Below are 22,481 nucleotides of genomic sequence, written 5' to 3'. Positions count from 1 at the left end.
CTTGTTAATTTTAAAAGGGACGTGGTGGCGCTGCGGGCTAAACCGCAGAAGCCTGTGCTGCAGGGTCAGAAGACCAAGCAGTCGTAAGATCGAATCCACGCGACGGAGTGAGCACCCGTCGCTGGTCCCAGCTACCGCCAACCTAGCGGTTCGAAAGCATGCAAATGCAAGTAGATAAATAGAGACCACCTCGGTGGGAAGGTAACAGCGTTCCGTGTCTAAGTCGCACTGGCCATGTGACCATGGAAGATTGTCTTCGGACAAACGCTGGCTCTATGGCTTGGAAACGGAGATGAGCACCTCCCCCTAGAGTCGAACACGACTGGACAAAAATTGTCAAGGGGAACCTTTACCTTGTTAATTTTAGCCCATATTTGATTTAGCTATCTTTTTTTCTTCTGTGTAAGTGGACAGTATAACTTCTAAATACAAAATATTAAGTATAAATTCCTGCCAACCTAGCAGTTTGAAAGCATGTAAAAATGCGAGTAGATAAATAGGTACCACCTTGGTGGGAAGGTAAAGGCGTTCCGTGTCTAGTCGTGCTGGCCACATAACCACAGAAACTGTCTTCAGACAAACGCTGACTCTATGACTTGGAAACGGGGATGAGCACCACGCCCTAAAGTCGGACACGACTGGGCTAAATGTCAAGGGGAACCTTTACCTAAGTATAAATAGGATAATACTTTGGGTCCTAGAGCAAGGATGGGCAAAATATGGATTGCACGTGCCAGGAAGCATTTTGAGAACCAGTTAACACGTATACCGTTCAGTACATAATGACTTCCATAGGCTTGAAGAACCCCACAGAATAAGTAGAATAAAAAGAAATGTGCTGGTATTTTCTTTAATATAAAATCACAAACAACAATAATATGCAATAAGAACACAGTATTACAGAATGTGTGTGTTGCTAATACATAATTATTTATTACCTCAAAATAATACTATTTAACACTGCTGAAGTTTTCTTCCTTCTAAAATATCAAATATATCATTCAAAGTATATTCAAGGTTTTTCAGAAGTTCTTCTAAGTCTTCCTCTGAATAGTTAGTTATAATGCATCCTATCCAAGTATCAAACACATTATAACCCACACCAAAACCATCTGGCACCACTGGTCCAAACCCACCATAATGAACTGCTGGACTGCCTAATGTACTAGTTGAAACAATAATATGGTTTATATTTTTATAAGCAGGGTCATTATAAATATCAGGAATACGTCCACCTCTGCGCTGGACAAGGTACTTCAAGGCAAATAAATGGCGATCAAATCCTTGGCCTGGATACAGAAAAACAGCAAATGTATTGAATATGAGTATGCAGAATCTAGTAATTTACTTGTAAAAAAAATACTCATTATAACTTTTTATAGAACAATAAGGAAATATCAGGCACAGTCCAGCTGAAGTTAAGCATCTTGGAAATATTTTGATTTTATCCATGTATATCATTCCCCATTTGAATTAATATGATTTTGAAAGACTTAATATCAGGTGGACTGTGCTTCTGATTTCTTATGCCACATCACATAATTTGTGATGATCTAACAGTAGTAAAAGAAAAGTAGTTTTTCATGATAATATTTATTTATTTATTTCATTTGTATGTTGCCTTTCTTGAGAACTGGGACCCAAGGTAGCTTACAGAACAGTTTAAAACAAGAGAAGATTAAAATGATACTACAAACATTAAAACAGAATTTAATTTAACTACATAATTAAATTTTTAAGACTGATTAAAACAATTTAGATGAAAATTGTAGTAATAATTTACCGGGAAATAGTGAAAACCAACACATCAGCTGAGATGGTAATTGCCAAACACCTGCTTAAATAAAAATGGTCTTCACCTCTTGCTGGAAGGAGATCAAGAAGGGGACAAACCTAGCCTTTCTTGTCAAGGTGTTCCAGAGCCTGGGCATTGCCATTAAGAGGCCCAACTCTCAAGTCCTCATCAACTGGGCCTTTGAAGATGGTGGTACTGTGAGAAGGGCTTCTCATCTTAAAGCCCAGAGAGTTGTACAGGAGGATACAGTCTTTCTAATAACCTGAAGCCAAGTTTTATTGATTGGTTTTATAGATTGTAACCAGCATCTTGAATTGAATGGACTAGCACCAGGCACTTTTTAACAGAGCCTTGTGGCGCAGTGGTTAAACCGCTGTACTGCAGCCAAAGCTGTGCTCACAACCTGGGGTTCAATCCCAGGTAGCCGGCTCAAGGTTGACTCAGCCTTCTATCCTTCCGAGGTCGGTAAAATGAGTACCCAGCTTGCTGGGGGGGGGGGGCAATGTGTAGTCTGCATAATTAACTTGTAAACTGCCCAGAGAGTGCTTGAAGCACTATGGGGCGGTATATAAGCAGCACACTTTTGCTTTGCTTTTGGAAGGAGTTATATGTTCCCTAAAACTAGCTGCAGCCAGCAATTTGACTGCACTAGTTTGGGCTAGTTTTGGAACATTCTTCAAAGGCAGCTCCTCATAGCACATACTGCAGTAATCCAGTACAGATGTAACTAAGGCAAGTCAAACATCTCCAGGAACATGTGGAAATGGTGCACCCCCTCTATTCTTCTTCCAGCACTTCTGCTCACTGCTGAGCACCTAGGCTAAAGAATTAATCCAGCACCATACATAAATTGTGAACTTATTTTTTCAGGAGTGTAGTCACTTATAAGGTACAGTGGTGCCCCGCATGACGATGACCCTGCAGAACGACAAAACCGCAGGACAATGCCTTTTTGCAGTCACTATAGTGATTCGCAAAACAGGCATTTCAGTGGGGGAATTCCGCTTGACGACGACTTGGTCCGTGCTTCACGGACCGTTTAATCGCAAAACGACGATCTTTACAGCTGATCATCGGCTTCACAAAAAGGCCTCCCACTGTTTTCTGGATCCCTGCTTTGGAAGACAGCGATTAAAAACAGCTGATCGGCACTCGCAAAATGGCTGCCCTATGGAGGATCTTTGCTGGACGACAAGGTAATTTCCCCATTGGAGTCACACATTAACTGGTTTTCAATGCATTCCAATGGGGAAACTGTTTTCACATGACGATTTCGCTGTACAGCGATTTTAATGGAATGAATTATCGTCGTCATGCTGGGCACCACTGTAGTACTGCTTGAATCTCTATCCCCTGATTTATCTTTCTATTTATCAGGAGCACCTCTGTCATATCTGGATTAAGCCTCAACTTGTTCACTCTCTTATAGTACATTCCTGACTCCAGACACTGATTTAGCACTGAAATAACTTCATCAGATTTAGATCAAAAGGAGAGAGAGAGAGAGTTGGATGTCATCAACATATTGATGACACCAGTATTCAGAACTTTATAGGACACAAGTCAGAACCCTGAGGGACATCATATACCAACAGTGAAGTTGTTAAACATGAATCCCCAACAGCACCTTCCAACATTCGCCCTCAAGGAAGGACTTGGAAGGACTGTAAGACCAGCTGCACCAAGTCCCATTCTACACAGACAACCCAAAAGGATACCATGACTGATGGTATGGATAGCTGCTGAGAGCTCCAACAGAGCTAGCAGAGACATATCTCCCTGTCCAGTTCCCAGCAGAGGTCAGTGTGACCAGTGTTGACTGCATCTCATAGCCAGATTTAAATAGATCTATAGTTACCCAAGAACCTCAACAGTGGTCTTACGACAGCCTTTTTATGGCAGATTGGTATTTTCCATCAAACCTCCTCTGGCTACTTTAATGAGCCAAAATGGGTAAGGATACTACATGCAAGTTGTGGCTTTCACCTCTCCAGGGATCCTGTCCATAAAGAGAGGTTACCTACCTGTAATCATGGTTCTTCAAGTGGTCCTCTATGAATGCACACAAATGGGTTGTTCTGTGCCTGCGCAGAACATCTCAGACGTTTCTAGAGCTTAAAAACACCTGGTTAGTAGGACATTCCCCTGTGGAACACATGCTCCGCCTGCCCAAGGTCCTCTCAGTTCCCAAAGTCCGCCACTGTCAAAAAGGTTAAATAAAGACAACAGAGTGACGGACAGAGGGGAGGATGGGCGGGATGTGTTGATTCACCGAGGATCACTCGAAGAACCATGGTTACAGGTAGGTAATCTCTCTTTCTTCTTCATGGCCTCTGTGAATGCACACAAATGGATGACTAGCAAACTCACTTACCGGTTGGTGGGCCGTCACTGAAGAAAGGATGTCAGTATAGCTCACCCAAACTGGGCATCATTCTTTGCTCGAACATTCAGTCTGTAGTGTGAGATGAAGGTGGATGAATTGGACCATGTGGCCGCCTGACAGATGTTGGAAATGTCCACACCACACTGAAATGCAGTGGAGGTAGCCATAGCTCTTGTGGAGTGGGCCTTAATGGTGTCAGGAGGCTCTTTCTCTGCAAGCTCATAAGCCAGGGAGATGGCTTGAACTATCCACCAAGACAAGGTCTGCGATGATGCAGGAGAGCCTTTATGAGGTCCATGAAAACGAATGAAGAGCCGAGGGGATGCCCTGAAAGTTTTTATTCTGTCTATGTAGAATGCAAAAGTGCGACAAATGTCTAAAGTGTGGAGCATGCACTCAAGATCAGAAGTTGGTGAAGGAAAGAGAGATAGTAAGATGATAAGTTGATTCAAATGAAAATCGGATACTACCTTAGGAAGGAATGAGACATCTGGATAAAGTGTGACTTTGTTAGGATGGGATTGTATGTATGGAGAGTCAGATCTGAGAGCAGAAAGCTCACTCACTCGACGAGCTGAGGTGATGGTTACCAGGAAAAGAGTCTTCAATGAAAGAAGTTTCAAGTTAGTGGAAGCCGTTGGGTTCAAATGGTGGTTTGGTGAGAGCATTCAGAACAGTTTGGAGAGACCGCTGATGAAGTGGAGGTCGCTGTGGAGGGCAAATATTGTGAAGTCCTTTAAAAAATCTTTTCAAGGTTGGATGAGAGAAAAATTTTGCTGATTCTGCATCTGGTGGTTGCTGAGCTATAACTGCAGCAATATAAACTCTGAGAGTGGCTTGAGAGAGTCCCAGGTTGAAAAGGTATAAAAGATTGTGAGTGGGTTCTCTGTCTTTAAGGGGCTTTTCCTTACTTGGAGACACGAGAGAGGATTCAGAAGTATTTAACAAAACATTTTTATTAATAAGATTACTTGCCATTTCTTTGTTGCTAACATTTGAACCATGAACAGACAACGAGGGAGGAGAACTCTCCCAGAACCATAATAACGACTTATCTTCATCTAACCCTTTTAGTAGTAGGTTCTTGTTTTCTCTTCCTCTTCCGTGGGTAGTCTCAGAAAACTGTTGCGAACAGCGCACAGGGTCCCGCAACAAGGGTGGCGGGCCCAATCCCCCTCTCTCGATATTTTCTTCTCCACTTCTGGGGGAATGTGATGCACCATCCGAGCAGGACCACGCTTCTTCGGGAAGACCAATACGGTCCATTCCTCGGGGCTCAGACCGGGAATGATTGGTCTTGTCGTGCCGGTCTTTCCCTCCTCACTTCCACCTTCTAACAGGGCTTGGGCAGATCTTGAACATCTTCAATTGACTTTCCAGACTCTCTCTCTTTGAATACAGACATCTTCTCCCTCTCTTTAGAGATCTCTCCCTCTTCGGTAGTTAGGAAAACATCTATCTGCTCTCTTTCACGGTACACCTTGCTTCTCGCACCTTCTCTTTCCTCTCTCAACCATTTCAACTGACTTTCTCCCGCGCGCCTTTCCTCCTCTCCCGCGCGCCTTTCCTCCTCTCCTGCGCGCCTTTCCTCCTCTCGAGCTCTCTCTATTCTGCCCGCACGACCTTCCTCTATCTCCTCTGCTTGTTCTTTTATTCCTGGCTTCACTGATATCTCTGACTCCACAATAACTATCTGAGGGGACGGCTCACTACTTGCTGTTTCTTTACTCTCCTCCTCACAAAGATAATTAAGCAATGTATCTAGAGAACTTGGGGAGGCTGAAAGATTTTTAGAGGCAGCATAGGTAGAAAAAGACTTCAATTTATAATTATAAAGAATTTGTGTGGATGGCTTCCTAGCTCTACTAATGATGGCTGCTATGGGGGAAGAATCCTCCATGCTGTAAGTTTGAGGGACGTTAGATCTGAGTGATAAATCTTGCCGTTGTCCTGAGAAAGCAGGTTCAGCGGTGGGGAGGTGGAGAAAAGTGGTTGACATCGACTTGAGGTATGTAAACCATGGTTGTCGAGGCCACCAAGGAGCGATCAGAATTGCATCGGTGTGGAATTGGCAAATTCTGATTACGGTTCTTTGGATGAGAGGGATTGGGGGAAATGTAGGTAGAGAAGATGATTAATTGATCATGAAGGCATCCCTGATTGAATCGGTGCTGATCCCAGCATGGGAGCAGTATTGACTGCACTTCGCATTGTTTGCTGTTGCAAAGACATCGATGAGTGGTTCTCCCCAATCACGGCAAATCTGAGTGAAGATGGAGTCACCGAGTGTCCATTCATGATTTGATACTGTGAGACGACTGAGGTGGTCCGCTAAAATGTTGTCCTCTGTGACAGTGTGAACTGCGATTGGAAATACATGGTGGAGGTAGCACCATTCCTAAAGACAAACTGCCAGAAACAGGAATGAAAGAGAGTGCGTACCACCTTGCTTATTCACACAGTACATAGCTGTTGTGTTGTCCGTTGCAAGTTGGACAGCTCGACCTGAGATCAAAGGTTGAAAGGCTCTGAAGGTTTTGATAACTGCTCAGAGTTCTTGCTGGTTGATGTGTAATGATTGTTCTTTCTTTGACCACAGGGCATGGATTCTGTGGTCTTCGCAGTGAGTTTCTCATCCTAGAGGACTGGTGTCGGTAGTAACCTGGATAGTGAGCTGGAGAAGTGTGAAAGGTTGGCTGATGAGGAGGTTTGGGACAAAGGTCCACCAGGTAAGTTGTTGGGCAAGTTCTGGAGTTACCCTGAGACATTTTGATGGATGGTCTATGAATGGGTTGAAAAGAGAGAGGTACCGTGATTGAAGAGATCGCATTTTGAGTTTGGAGTGTTGAATCACAGAAGTAGTGGAGGCCATGAGACCTAGTAGATGTTGAGCCTGGTGTGCAGAAACCAAAGTGTGGGGTTGGAAGTGTCAAACTGCTAATTTTGACTTTTCTAGTCAGTCTGGAGGAAGAAAGGCTCGGGCTTTGGTGGAATCGAGGCAGGCACCAATGTATTTGGCTGTTTGTGAAGGCTCGAGATGAGACTTGGAGAAGTTGACTTTGAGACCAAGGCGCTGTAAGGTATTGAGAGTGATATGAGTAGCATTGATAGCAGCTTGGTAAGAGTGGGAGATGATGAGCCAGTTGTCAATGTAAGGGAATATGGTAATTCCCTGTAGACGAAGATATGCTGCAACTGGTGCTAGGCATTTCGTAAAAGTTCTTTCAACGGCGACACCGTTGAAATGGAAACGAAGGTACAGTATTTGTGATGTTTCAGATGAATGGAAATGTGGAAGTAGGCATCATCATGGTCAATGAGAACAAACTAGTCTCCCTGTGAAAGGAGGGGAATAGCAGTGTTCAATGTGATCATTGTAAATCATTTGGGTTGGATGAATTTATTTAGGTGTCAAAGATCAAGAATAAGACAGAGTCCTCTGTCTTTCTTGGGTACTGTAAAATAACGTGAGTAGAAACTGTTATGAAGATCCTCCGTTGGGACAGGAATGATAGCATGTTCGAGTAGAAGAAGGGAAACTTCTTCTTCCATGGCTGAAGAGTAGGAGGTACTGTATATTTAATTTGACCAAGAGGGGATATATAGTGGAATTCCATATAAAAGCCATGTTCGACTATAGATAGGACCCAATGGTCATTAGTGATATGAATCCAAAATTGGAGAAAAGGGTATAGATGAGTGTGGGTAAATGTTGGGTGTATAAAGGCGAAATTTAGAAAATCATCGCTATTGCTTATCCCACTTTTGATTGCGCCAAAAGGGTTGTTGACGTTGATGTTGGGCTTGAGCTTGAAAGGGTAGAGCGGTGGAAGTAGTCTGAATCAGAAATGGTTGTTCAGTCATCAGAGGTTTGTAAGGCTTGCATTGCTGCTGATATGGTAGATAAGGCTGCTGGACGAATTGTTGTCTGTGCAACTGAGGTCTTTGGAATCGATAAGGTTGTTGAGTTGAATAACAGTGAGCAGTTTTCCTGATTTTATGCAAATTATCCATGACATCTGTATTTTGGTTGAAAAGGCCAGCACCATCAAAGGTAAATCTTCGATTTGAGATCTTGTATCATCAGAGATACCTGCGGATCTGAGCCAAGCATGGCGTTAAAGTGCAATTGATGTGGCCATGGCTTTGGAAGCAGCATCAGCAGTGTGTCAGGATGCGATTCTTTGTTGTTTAGCAAGCATAAAAGCTTCAGTATGGATGTTAAGAGCTTCCGTTTTAGATGCTTCAGGTACCATCTGAAGAATAGGGAGAACCTTATTCCATAATTGACAATGGTGTGTCAATTATCTCTGATGCTCCTTTTCTCTTCTTTTCTATTTGGTTTCTATCTCTGTAGTTTTATCATTGGCTGTTCTATATATGTATATTTTAATTATTTGTTGATTGTTAGCCGCCTACAGTGGTCCTGTGTTGGCTAGATAGGCGGGATATAAATGAATGAATGAATGAATGAATGAATGAATGAATGAATGAATAAATAAATAAATAAATAAATAAATATGTGCCCATCGCCACTTGATAATTTGTTACTTTCATCAGGAAAAAGGTGAGGGAGTAGAGCCGTCTCTTAAGAATGTCTAGTTTCTGACCTTCCCTGTTTGTTGGGGTGACTGATGATTTGTTCCGAGCCCTGGATTGGTTTGATTCTACAATAATATAATTGGGAGTAGGGTGCTTTGTTAAGAAAGATGTGTTGGTACTGTGTGTTTTATAATGATTCTCCACTCTCCTTGAAATTTGTAGGGATAAAGGAGGCTTGTCCCAGGACTCCTTGACCAAATCTAGTATTGGAAGGATGAAAGCGAGGCTAAGCAGGGGAGTTTTATCCTGATTTATATAATTGAAGACCAAATCTTGCTTAAGTGGTGGTGGTTCTTCGACGTCGAGTTCCAGGGATTTGGCCATCCTCATAACGAGTTGGGAATAGGAGGTGAAATCCTCTGATGGAGAAGGAGGGTGGTTGTCAGCCACATCCGATCCAGGGGTAGGTATGTTAGATGGAGATTCTTGAGAGATACTGGAGAATCTTGATCTGTTGAAGATGAAGTGGAGGGAGAGGCAGGTTGGCGAGGTCTGATTGGTTGCGATCTGCCAGGATCAGAGGGAGGAGGAGGAGGCCCCTTGTAAGTAATGGTGGCTTGAACTGAGGGTCAATGATGTTGCAATACCGATGGTGGTATGGGCTTATATCAAGATCATTCCGATGTTGAATGTTCTGGTCGTTTTGATGTTGAATGTTCTGGTAAGGTGTCATGACGTTTACGAGATGGTTTTGAGGAAGCGAGTTGTTCAGAAGGTAGAGCGTGTGAAGAAGGTTTATGATGTCCGTGTTGAGGTGGAGATGGGGATGCCAACGGTGTAGCACACTCTCTTAGGTTTGTCGTAGGGGACCTGTTCTGGTATGTCCTCTTGGATATATGGGTAATATGGAACGCCGTACTCACCTCGTTTGTGATACCAAGGTTGGTAGTAGTGTCGAGGGAGCTCATAATGGTAACAAGGTGGCTCCTGATAATAGATTACTTCTCCATATGGAGGATGATAAGGTGGAAAAAGGTGTCTCCACTTAGATGTGTGTTTTCTGGGAGATTGTTGGGGAGAATCAGAATCAGAAAGTAGTATCGGTATCGCCCGTCCTGATGATGCAGGACTAGAATGGGCAGAGGCCTGGCTGGAGTGATCATCAGCCATAGAAAGGCCAATAGTGGGAACAGAGCTACTCGCTGATACGGAAGCCTGCGCAGGAGGTATAGAGTGATAATCTCTTGGTAAAGGAGAATGATGAGTGTCCCTGGATGATTCTTCCAAGATCGGAGAAGGAAGTGATGGAAAAGGTTGCTCCACACAGAGGGTCTTGGAGAGTTTTTTAATTTTGGGGTTTTTTGCTCTTTTCCTTTCTTCTTTTAGGAGAGTGTTTAGCCTGGGAAGCAGAGGCTTTTGACGTCGATACCAACTTTGGTCTTGCTTTGGATTGCTCCTTTTGCCCGGTGATGGCGGCATTGGGCTCGACATTGACTTGGATGGATCGGAGCGTGGAACCGGTGATGAGGTAGGTTCCATCCATGTGTATGGAGGGTGAAGAGATTTCTCCCAGAGATGAGATCTAAGTCTCTGAAGCCAAAGTTTCAAGGCTGGTTTAGTGAGCCTCTTGCACGCAGAACAAGATTGTGTCTGGTGCTCTTCGCCCAAACAGAAAAGACAGCGATCGTGTCTGCCCGATTGTGGGATCTTATTAGTGCAGAGCACACACCACTTGAATGGCGCTGGAGAGGCCATAAAAGGTGGAAAAGGAAGGGGAAAAGTGGGGAGGAGGAATAGGTTGGGAGTGAAGGAGTGAACAAAAAGGGATAAAAGTCAATGGGTAAAAGAAAAATAACCCACGGGAGAACGTCGATTGAAAATGGAAAGGTAGATGAGAAAAAAGGGTGAGGTACAGAATACTGATTTGAAAGAAGTTGCTGTAGCGCTCCGATATAGGTCTAACCTACGTGGCGGCTAAAAGGAACTGAGAGGACCTTGGGTGGGTGGAGCATACACTCCACGGGGGAAAGTCCTACTAATCACGTGTTTTTAAGCTCTGGAAAATTCCGAGACGTCCTGTGCAGGCGCAGAACAACCTATTTGTGTGCATTCACAGAGGACACGAAGAAGAACCTCAGGCTACTCAAGTTGAAATGTATCCTTTACTAGACAAGCAGGAGCCAAAACTTCCATTGGAACAGTCTCGATTACAGCATCTAAGTCAGAATGGATTTGAGTGGTTTTATTTGCAAAGTGCCACGCAAATTGTTGAGTGGTCTACAGTTTACATTTGTGGGGAAGTGCCTAAAAGGCACTGACACGTGAAACAGCACTGTTGGATGACTCTGAACAGATGTAATGCTGGCAGAGAAAAATGACTTATTCATTGCCAGCATCACCACAGAGCAGACCTTCCAAAGATCTGTGTTTGGTCGGATACATTCTTAAGTTTTCTGCCACTGTCAGCCCAGTATCCATTCATTCATTTCATCACCATCAGTAGCTTGATAAATCAAGGACCAAGTTTGGCTTTATTCATGAAAGGGGATGCTTAGGAGCAATTTTGTTGACTTCTGTAGCCACTTCCCTATTCCAGAGATCAACCAGGACTTTGACAGAATTGAATGCCAAGACAACAGGAACCACCCCCACCCAAAGACCTATCAAGAAACCATTAGTACCTATAAGCTTCTTGGAGTAGACTATCTTAATTGCCCTCCCTCACCATCCTAACAATAACACTCATATCAACAATAAAAAAATCAGGTATATCTGCAAATCAAGCACTATTTAAGTTTCATAGAACTTTGAACGCAAGGAAAGGATGCTAATCTATTCATCTAGGTCAGTGGTTCCTAACCTTGGGTATTCCAGGTGTTCTTGGGCTGCAACTCCCATAAACCTCAGCCACCACAGTTTTGGGGAACTGCAGTCCAAGAACATCTGGCTTACCCAAGGTTGGGAACCACTAGATTCTACTATCTCTTCTTACAATAAAACTTATATTTTCCCAGTTACGGCTGGATTATATAGTGTTTCTATGTGACCTCTTTCTTCTTTTTGTTAGAATTATATCTAGTGTCTGTTCCCCAGCCCAACCATAGTTGTACAAAGACTTTAAAAAAGAAAGAAAAGGAATTAGCCAATTGTAAGGTACCTTAATGGCTTTTATTGGAGAGCTGCTATTCTCTCATTTTAAAAGCTTAATTTTGCTATCTGCTGATTTGCCATTTCCCTATCCATTAAAGAATTAGTGCAATGTCATGATTGGTATAGGATTAGAGTTGTAGTACCATGGTCCCAATCCATGCTCAGCCAAGATCAATGAATAATCATAAAGGCTTCAATGTTACACACCTACCTGGGAGTAAGCCCAGTTGAATTTAATGGAACATACTTTGGAGGAGACATATATTGAACTGCACTGTAAAACTCTCAGCCTAACCTATCTGACAGGGTCATTGTGAAAATAAAATGGAGGTGAGAATATGATATATCACACCTTCAGCAACATGGAGGCAAAGTGGAAAATAAATAAAAAAATAGTAGAAGTACTTTTCAATGTAACCATGTTAGTCAGTAAGTTTTTTAGTTAAATTAGGAAAAGCCAGGGTAACATAACTTCTGCTTCTATAGAAAAATGTTGAAGATCCTTATCCTTTCTAAAAGACATCTGGCAACAAAAACAGTATTTGCAACAGCTTTTACAAAGTAAAATATATTGATACAATAAAGACCTTATATAAGGTCAGTCCTAGAAAAACTTACAAAACTTAGAATAATCATTATCTACATAACAAAAAGAAAATATCTAACCTAATGTAGCTTCCAGTTGTAAGCGTTTATGGTACCTTGAACATTCATCAATCATATTTCTCATGTCTTCAATGCTATACTTTCCTCGCTCATCAAAGAATGCAGTGGCACATTTTTTTGTATATACAGATGTTGGGCGAATTGTCTCTGTGCGACCATGCTTAAAAGCTGCAGTACTGCAAGCTTCATAAGAAGGCACTAATTTTCTGTACTGACGATAGATGGCCATCTGGCATGCAAGCTGAAACACAGCATCAGGGCTCAAGTTTTGATTCATTGCAAACTGTTTTCCAAATTGTTCATACCTAAATGATCTAACACAAAACCTTTCCCTTTTTTCATTGAATTTTATACGTGCAGCATTTATGGCAGATGTTATGGTGCGTCCCAAATTAAATTCCAGTTTGTCAAATGACGTAACAAAAAAAGCTGGACTGGCTTCTGGTACAAGAGCTGGATGCTCTGTACTGTCTCTATATACTTCATTTATAAATCGTAGAATTGCAACTCCATCACCCCAAGAGTGTTCAAAATTTATTCCTGCAGTACCATCACTTGTGACAATCAGACTAAAGGATTTGTCAAACCAGCGATTAAAGCCATATCCATGAAGAAAACAATGTGCAAGCTCAGTTTCATTTTTGGGGGAAGTGTTATCTAAACAAAGACAAAAAACTGCACTGTCAATTTTCTTCAGGTTTTCTTCATTACCTTTCAGGACAAGTTCTTGCCTTAATGTTGCCCAGGTATTTCTTTCTTCAGTAGTCAGGAGGGAGAGTTCAAACCCAGGCAACCGATCAGCATCATGTATTATTTGTGTTAAATGAGCCTGAATTTCAGATGGGTGTAGAATGTTACCAAAAGGATCCAATACTTCAAAAACATAAAAATGACCATTTCTCATCACCAACAAATGTCTTGCAAATTCATCTGTGAACAATGAATCTTTGCTTAAATTAGGAATCCTGGTACTGTTGAAAAGTGACTTATACTGTGACATATCTAAAGGATAAGCATTCACCAAATAAGCTCCATACCAAGATAAAGTAGGTGGTAGCATACGTATAAAGTGTTTGAAAACTTTACTCTGCCCCCATCTGCGGTTTACGTAATATATATCTGGTCGCAAATAGTCATTCTTCAGAGAGTTAAGAAACTTTAATGATGATACAACCAGATTTGTTGCTCTCACTATTTGATTGCTGTATCTTGGGTTTGGATCAGGATTTAAAGTAATAAAAGGGTTGTAGTTAAAAACAATAGGTTCTCTTGCTGAAAGATACATGTCAGACCAAGGTGCTACAAAAACAAAAACAATTTTGTTAATAAAATACATATTTAGCTGTTGAACACATAAACATATTTGCACAATAACACAGTATATATATATAAAAACAAGGACTATGATATGGAAGTTAAATCATGCATGAAACCTGACAATTTTTTTCCTGATCTTGCATTTACATTGTTAACTTATTTTTGACATTCTAATGAGTCTTTCCCACACTACTCTGGAAATGGCTGTGCCAGGGTTTACCATTGGTGAGTGTTCATTTAGGCCAATCTATCTTCAGACAAGTAACAATTTTATCAGTGAGTCTGAATATGTCAATCAAGTTGAAAGAAGTCCTTCTGTATGTTTATTCTGATTGGGAATTAGATGCTATGGGGCAGTTCCAATACATCACTGTTAATTTGCATATCGCGTGTACATATGATTTAAATTTGACCAGAGTTATTATTAAGAAAATAATTTCTTGAATATTAGAAACATTAGAATATTAGAAACATTACTTTAAAATGTAATTCTCTACATCTGTCACTTGTTTCCTGTTCAGTGCAAAAGTAATGATTAACATAGTATGTTATTTTCCAGGCTCTGAGTATAGCTTCCCTAGGTATTCTTTAGATGATCTCTATTGAAAGTTTGCTCATAACGTAAGTGTTATGGACTGGTTTACTATTCCATTCTTTTAGTGGTGTTCTGAGACTGTGTAGCTTGCCTACAGCTACACAGGCTGGCACTTCTCCTGGGAGTCACACTTGTCAGGTACCCAACCCACTCACATATCCAGCCTACCTGCTTCTAAATCAGGACAAGGAGTGATAAGGATAATGTGTGCTATTTCTGGACTACAAAAATAGTCACACTAACAGAAGGGTTCAAGAGAAGTATCAAACTGATTCAGGCAACCACTGAGATGAGAGACTGCTTAGCCTTTCTGCTTGAATAACATTTTTACCTGTATTTTGGATAAGGCTAATGACTGTGAGAGGATTCCTTAATGAACTTAGAATAGGAGTGGGTTACCTTTTTTATTGCTGCATTTTTTCAGAATAATCTGCCAAGAATCACAATGCAGCGATACATGGCTCTCGAGCCAAAAATGGGCAGGGTCAAATATTTTATGCACTCTCTCTTTAATCACACATACATACCATTTGCATCACCTTTTCTTCTTTTCTTTCTCCTCATCCAACGTACCTAGCAGGCTTTCAGGAGGCGGCAAAATATAGTACAGTGGTGCCTTGCTTAACGGGTGCCCCGTTTAATGACGAATCCGCATAGCGACGAAGATTTTGCGATTGCAAAAGCGATCGCATTGCGATGTTTTAAATGGTAAAAAATCGCTTTGCGATGATCGGTACGCTGTTTCGCTTACTGATCATCGCATAGCGATGATTTCCCAACAGCTGATTGGCGGTTCCAAAATGGCCGCCGGGTAAAAAAATGGCCGCCCGCTGTGTTTTTGCCTAGATTCCTCGCTTACCGGGCAGCGAAAATGGCCGCCGTATGGAGGATTTTTGCTTAAAGGTGAGATTTTTTGCCCATAGGAACGCATTAAACGGGTTTTAATGCATTCCTATGGGCTTTTTATTTTCACATAGCAACGAAATCGCTTTGCAGCGATCTTTGCTGCTCAGATTATCGTCGCTATGCGGGGCACCACTGTATGTCAATCTGAACAGGTCATTTGCAGATAAACTTTGAAAATATTTCAAGGGCTACATGCACCATTAGGATTGCTAGCCCCAAACCTAGGTTATGAGCAACCACATAATAATAACACCTGTCTACAAGGCTATTCCTTAAGTGACTATTCAGCACAAACAAAATGCAAGATAGTATGAAAAAACAACCAGCAAAAACAACAACTTGCCTGCTGAAAAACAATCCCTAGACCTAGTGAAAGCGAGAAAATAAATCAACATTTCTAAAAAATCATAAGACAATTTTAAAAAATTCCAAACCTGATATATAACTTGTATGCTTATTAAGTTTATCATGTTCAAGAAGATCACGATGTATTAACTTGCCCTCTCCAGCTTCAAACTCTCTGGCAATTTTTTTAGTATATCTAGAAGTTTAAAATGAATTAATAATTAATTAATATCACTGTACTTTAACAGCAACCTATAGCTATGATAGCTGTAACTATAACATTTTATTTATTTATTTATTTATTTATTTATTTATTTATTTATTTATTTATTTATTTATTTATTTATTTATTTATTTATTTGATTTATATACCGCCCATCTAGAACGTGTCTCCTCTGGGCGCTTTACATATAACATAAAAATAAACTGAGGTAAAATCCAAATTAATCACAAAGTCCAAGATGGGGAAAGGAAAAAAGAAGAAAGAGAGAGAGAAAAAGGAAAAGGAGGATAGTAATAAGATTTCCTTGCCATATATGTAATATATAATGGAATTTTTACAGACTCCAAATCAATGATGTATGTGCTGCTGCAGTACTACCTTAATGGATTACACCCTAAAGCAGATTCAGATAAAGACCAGTCTTCCAGGTGCCTCACATTCCTGCTTCTACAGACCAGGTTTGATCTGATATAATACTCACTTACTTGATTTTCTGGACATCCAAAATCAATATAGGACTAGTTTTCAAATAAAATCAATGCCGGTGAATATTATAAGTATAATTTTTAATAATTCTAGGTTTGGAATTTTAAGAAAATAAATTTTTACATAAATTATACTCAAGAGTCCATAAAAAGCAGGTATTACAGCTTCTTGCCTATTTTTTTGTGTTATATACACAAATATCTCAATTTCTGAATTTTAAATAAATAGGAAAAAGTGCAGAGAATGAGTCACTATGCAAAGAACAAATGCAAATACATTTGAGATAGGATTGGTCTCTCACTGTATACTGGGCTTTGGAGAAGCAGAAGCAGGAAGAGAGAATTCAGCTCTTCGTGGCCGCTGTTCAAACCCAAGAGCTGAAATCCTGTTGCTTAGTGTTATAAACTGCAGTAAGTAAACCCAGTGAATTAGTGGGGATTTGGTATGTCAAACCTTAGTTATGACACACTGGCCCTTTTGGAGCAGGCTGGTGCAGTCTAAACAGAGTTGCTTGAGACTGAGCAGGGAGGATCTCTGTATACAAAGCACCTCTTCTGCCAAGGAACTAGAGCTCTTCCTTTAAGCACTGGATGGCAAAAGAGAACAGAAGACTTTTGAGCAGCTGACAGGGATAGACTTGGAGAAGAATCTCCCAACTGTTACAAAATTTCAAATATCATTTATTTTACCTGTATTGTTCATAATTCAGTAGTGGTTTTTGGGCAGCTAGGTATCTCTTGATAGTATCTTCCAGTTTTGGAATAGGCAATCTGTAAAAGGATAATATTAACAAATTATACATCAAATATCCACGATTCCTTTAAACCTCCTAGCATATATATATATATATAGCTCACATGGCCACACATCAGTAATTTAGGACATTCTAAACACTTGGGAAGAAAAATATAAACTCTCTGTTGGCAAAACCTTTGCCTCCGAGTCATGGAGATATTATACTCACCGCAGATGAATAATAATTAATACTGTGAGAAGCAGTTTCAATTATCACAAAAAAGTCTCCTAGCCACCTTAATGAATTTACAAGAGCTGAGCAGGGCTGTTGATGTTGTTATATGCCCTTGACTCTAGCTTATAGCAACCCTATGGATGAGTGTTCTCCAAAATGTCCTGTCCTCAATTGCCGTATTCAGCTTCAAACCTTAGGGAGTCAGTCCATCTTGTATTTGGTCTTCATCTTTTCCTGCTGCCCTCTACCTTTCCCAGCATTATTGTCTTTTCCAAAGAATCCTGCCTTTTGGCCAAAGTATGGCAGCTTCAACATGTTTGCTTCCAGAGTTAGTTCAGGTTTGATTTGATCTAGAACCCACTTGTTCATCTTTTTGGCAGTTCAGGGTATCCACAAAGCTCTCCTCCAGCACCACATTGCAAACAAAACAATTTTTCTCCTGTCAGTTTCTTTAACTGTCCAGCTTTCAAGTGCATATATGGTGATTGGAAATGCAAGAGTGTGAATGAACTTGGTTTTGGTCTCCAGTGACACACCCGTACAGTTGATAATCTTTTATAGTTCCTTCTTTGCTGCCCTTCCTAGTCTCAGGCTTCTTCTGATTTCTTGACTGCAGTCTCTATTTGAATTGATGATTGAACCAAGATATACAAAATGCCTATTTCAGTTTCTTCATTGTCAGTACTAAAGTTATGCAGTTCTTTTGTTGTCATGATTTTGGTCTTAACGTTCAACTGCAGTCCTGCTTTGGCACTTTCTTCTTCACTTTCATTAAAAGTCATTTCAGGTCATTGCTGCTTTCTGCCAGTAAAATGGTGTCATCTGCATATTTTAAATTAATAGTGTTTCTTCCACCAATTGTCACTCATCCTTCATCTGACTCAAATCTGGTTCTGTGTATATGTTCTGCATACAGATTTAATAGATAAGGGAATAAAATACACCCTTTTCTGACCCCTTGGCTGATAGGAAACCATTCTGTCTCTCCATATTCTGTCCTAATGGTAGTAGCTTCTCATCCACAATACTGTACAAGTTATGCATCAGGACAATCAAGTGCTAAGGCACACCCATTGCTCTCAAACGAACCCATTGTTTCTGGTGAGGTGCACAGTCAAAGTCTTTGCTGTAATCTATAAAGCACAGACCGATCTTCTGAAATTCTTTGGTGCTCGCCAGTAGCCAGCGGACAGGGCATTTTGGAGATTGCTCATTCATAGGGTTTCCATAGTGGGGGGTGACTTGTAATGCCAGACACCTTAGAGCTTAACAAGCTTTATTTTCTGTAAATTCTTATTGGTCTTTCAAGTAGCTCAGGCCTCCTCCTTTTGGACTCAAGAGAACCCTCTGCTCCCACATACAAGATCAAGGCAACGTCCCTAAAAACACTGAAGGGGGGGCTTTTTATTGTAGAAAAATGGGGTGAGAACTAGAAGCATTTTCTCTGCTCCTGTTACTCCGAGGAAGTTAAATCTTGAGAAGCTGAAACATAACCCCCTTTGGGATTTGTCACTACTGAAATGAGTGGCTTTGTGCAGAGCTACTTTCTCCCGGCAGAAGGAAAGATGGGAGAAGGCGGGAGAGAGGGCGGTGGGTTTTGCTCTCGCTCGCCGTCGCTTTTGTTATTCTGCGGCTTAGCCAGCTGCCACCTCCAAGGCACAGGCACACCCCAGTTTCAAGTTGGAGGAAGGACGAGCAACCTGGGTAAGCTGGGCTGGAAGTGCATGGTAGGAATGGTGCTCCGGTGCACGAAGTGGTGGTCGGTGTCCTGTTCCGAGACGATGCCCTCCGGCTGCCCCACGGTCCTCCAGTACCCACGGCTCCGCAGGGTTGCGGCGCCCCAGTGGGGTCTAGCTCGGTGCATGTCCCGGTGCTCGGAGTGAGGGGCTCGGGCGGGGCACAGCTAAGCCAACCGATACTGGCCGGCACGCGCTTCTCCAAAGGGCGGGCAAAACGGCCGAAGATGCCGGAGGCCGAGGCCGCCGCCTGGCTGGGCAGTAGCCAAGGCAACGAACGCGCGCGAGAGGCCGCTACTTACGGCCGTGGTGGTTCGAGGCGGGCGTGGGTGGCTCGCGCCCTTCGTGCCTGGGTCGCCGGCCTTCCCGCTCGGCCTTCTCGCCTCGTATTGGGGGGGGGGGAGAGGCGGGCGGGAAAGGGGTACTTCTTGGATGGCCTCGGCAGGAAGGCATTTATTACATAATACCCACCGTACACGAGTCGGTTGAATAATAAGTGCTATTATTTATGTAATTTATTATACAAGCATAATAGCCTGCCGTCGAGTCAGTTCTAACGTACGGCGACCCTTTCCAGGGTTTTCTGGGAAGAGAATACAGAGAAGTGGTTTACCGTTCCCTTCTTCTGGAGGTACCTCGGGAGCTGTGCAGCTTGCCCAAAACCACACAGGCTGTTTTTTCTCCGAGAAGCCAAAGTGCAGAGTCGAGCTGTAGCCTACGAAGTGTTGCTAGTTTCATCCTAGACTTTCTTTACCTCACCCCAAAATAGCTCTTTTCTCGTCTTACCAGTACTTGAGAAGCACCGTGCATTTCCTTTTGTCCGCAGTTTACCAACATAGTTTCCCTGCCTCTTCCCCAAAACGAGTAACAAATAACTATAATTTAAACGCATTCCCTTGGCGTTACAAATACAGTAGATTGCTACAGGATGAGCAGAAACACAAAGTTCCACCTATGCAAGTGTTGACTTTAAGAACCCATCGACCTGTATTTACTTTGATTTGGAGGCGACTGTTTTGCATCTAGTCTGAGTGGATTTGAGGGGCATATAACTCTATCTTCAGTCATGGAAACATGTTGGGGGAAGATAAGGATATATAAATCAAAATGTTTGGGAAAAGGAGAGGATGAGAGAGTAAATCCTGGAGCCAAGGATTCTGTAGAACTGTATAAAAGTAGAGATGTGTTAACCAAATGTACTGCCTCCATCCATTCAATATTAATTGTGGCCACAGATGTGAATGAACATATTTACTGGTGGGGCAGTTTTCTATGGCTCTCAACAGCTTCTGGTAGAAATGGTAAGGAATACATGAAAATGTAAGGGGGAATGAATATGCTTCAGAAAGTATCTGTGTGGCTTGTCCAGCTCCTTGGCAGATTTAATGTTTTTCACCACCATTACTGGAAGAAGGGCTTCTACAGCTCCTGGCAGCATTGCCGGATTAAGACCTTTAGAAGCCCTAAATTCTGAAAAGATTGTGGTGCCCCCTATGAATAGAATGCATGGCGGTTCCCATGGTTTAAAAAAAACACCTTAAAACATTCACATGAAAATACAGTAATTTAATTATATAATGTACGGCAAAAAAGAACCACATATTGTATCTAAAATCATATGTACAATCTAATTACCGGCTTCCAGCCAAATCTTGCACTTTCATGCTTTGATTAATGTAGACAGATTTTGTCAGAATCTGTAAACTGAAAAGCTCAATCAAGAGCTTCAAACCCCTTTGGGGGCAGCTTTAACAGTGGCTGTTATTCCTTTGGCTTGCACATACAGTGCAGAGGCCATGAGTTTAAAGACCAGGAGCTCTTTTTATCCTTATCGCCACTCAACCTCCCAAAATAAAGTAAAAAAATAAATAAACAAAAGGCACTAAGCAATGGTGATGATTGATCATTTCACTCAAAGCCTGAATTTTCTCACTGGGTGAATCTTTATACTATTTACTGGCACATACTCAAATTACTTTAAGTAGGGAAAGTTTTCTTCGTGCTCTTGAGGAAGAGGGAGGGAGGGAGAGCTGAATGTGAGGGGTGGATGGATGTGATTTGTTAAGTAGGGTCCACCATTTGCACCATGGTCCATGGAAAATCCAGCACTGAAAAAAAAACCTGATGCCCCCTTCCCTTGTTGATGCCCTAAGCATGCATTTACAGCAGGGGTCTCAAACATGCGGCCCGGGGGCCATTTGCGGCCCCCCAGATGATAGTTTGCCTGCCACCACAAAGCGCCCATCTTCTGCTGTCAAGAGTTTAAAAAAAGCCTTGCCTCACTCGCCAGCTCTCTCCCAAGACAGCACCTCTTGCACCCTCCATCCAGAACTGCCGCCTGCCAGCCGGCCCACCTGTCTGTCGGCTAAGGAAACTCTTGGGCAGCTTCCTCGGGCTCTTGCTCTGCTTGGCGGGAAATCTGATGTGGCCCAGCCTCACCCAGACTCTGCCTCTAGCGGCCCCCAGGTAAATTGAGATTAAAACCCCTGATTTACAGTATTTTGCTTAATGGATAATCCCTGGCTGCCTGGCAGAGACAATAAGAGGTGCATGGGAATATGAAGGGAGCTGGACAGGCTTGAAAGCAATCTCTGTGGCTGGTCTGACAGCTTGGTAGATTTGGTGCTTTTCATAATTGATTTCCCCACATAATAATAATAATTTATGGCATTAAGTTAGTTCTAATTTATGGTGAGTCTTTTCAGGGTTTTACTTGTAAATGGATCACTATCAACAACAACAGTATGAAATTTAAGATTTCAGTGTCAGTATGCTTAGCGTAGCTATTCGCTCAGTTCAATTCTCCACTGTGCTTGGTGAGATACACAGTCCCAAGGTGCCCTCAGATGAGGGGAATAATGAGCCACTTTGGAGTATTCTGTACCTGGAAAACCCTAAAAAAGGTCCCCATAAGTTAGAATTGACTTGACGGCACACCATCTTTATTGTTATTTCTCATGTGGGGAAATCAATTGTGAAAAGCACAAAAGTTGAAAAGTATCCAAAGAGTGAAGATGAAGATTGTTAAACAGAGAAGAAGTGAGAGAAATGTGCCCCATGTTAAGCAGAGAAAAAAAACTCAGGGAAGAGCTGAACGTGTGCTCTAGATATGCAAAATTTTCCTTCTTTGTCAACCCCTGCCTTGTCTGGGCAGCAAAAGGGAATACTGTTCTCCCCCTGGATGGCTCCTGGCAGGCTGAGAATGGGATTAACACGAAGTAAATGGATTTTCATCTTATTATATCTGTGGTGAATATGCATTTTGCAGCCACACCAATGTAAGAATGACAACACCAACACTGGCAAATTGCTGCTAATTTCCTTGAACATCAATTAATTGAAATCTTGCTTCAGTTTCAGGTTG

The 22,481-nt window shown here is 41.9% G+C and overlaps 2 protein-coding genes across 4 annotated transcripts in view; one reads left to right on the top strand and one right to left on the bottom strand.

Moving 5' to 3' along the window:
- Window positions 1-343: 343 nt before the first annotated feature.
- Window positions 344-20,990, bottom strand: LOC110078753 (carnitine O-palmitoyltransferase 2, mitochondrial). 2 transcript variants are annotated; one of them, XM_078386292.1, is made up of 5 exons: window positions 19,731-20,990; window positions 17,101-17,181; window positions 15,792-15,898; window positions 12,540-13,838; window positions 344-1,289 (listed from the first exon to the last, which is right to left on the bottom strand). In XM_078386292.1, exons 1-5 carry the CDS (start codon window positions 19,853-19,855, stop codon window positions 955-957), a joined length of 1,947 nt encoding a protein of 648 aa, XP_078242418.1. In that variant the 5' UTR covers window positions 19,856-20,990; the 3' UTR covers window positions 344-954. The 2 variants fall into 2 exon arrangements, with proteins under 2 accessions (XP_078242418.1, XP_020648863.2); XM_020793204.3 differs by lacking the exon at window positions 19,731-20,990 and adding an exon at window positions 19,082-19,378.
- RHOBTB3 (Rho related BTB domain containing 3) overlaps window positions 6,779-22,481 on the top strand; it is a 69,723-nt gene continuing 54,020 nt past the window's right edge. Inside the window, exons 1-2 of one of the 2 annotated variants that reach the window (XM_020793206.3) lie at window positions 6,779-6,910; window positions 10,110-10,251. The gene's annotated coding sequence lies outside the window, so the exon portion shown is untranslated. Of the gene's footprint in view, window positions 6,911-10,109; window positions 10,252-18,778; window positions 19,086-22,481 lie in introns of those variants that run through there. The other variant, XM_020793205.3, reaches the window with a different exon arrangement.

Source organism: Pogona vitticeps, chromosome 2, assembly GCF_051106095.1.
Source record: "Pogona vitticeps strain Pit_001003342236 chromosome 2, PviZW2.1, whole genome shotgun sequence".
Taxonomy (NCBI): domain Eukaryota; kingdom Metazoa; phylum Chordata; class Lepidosauria; order Squamata; family Agamidae; genus Pogona; species Pogona vitticeps.
Note: the sequence above shows the minus strand (reverse complement) of the source record. Positions and strands in the feature narration are given on the sequence as shown.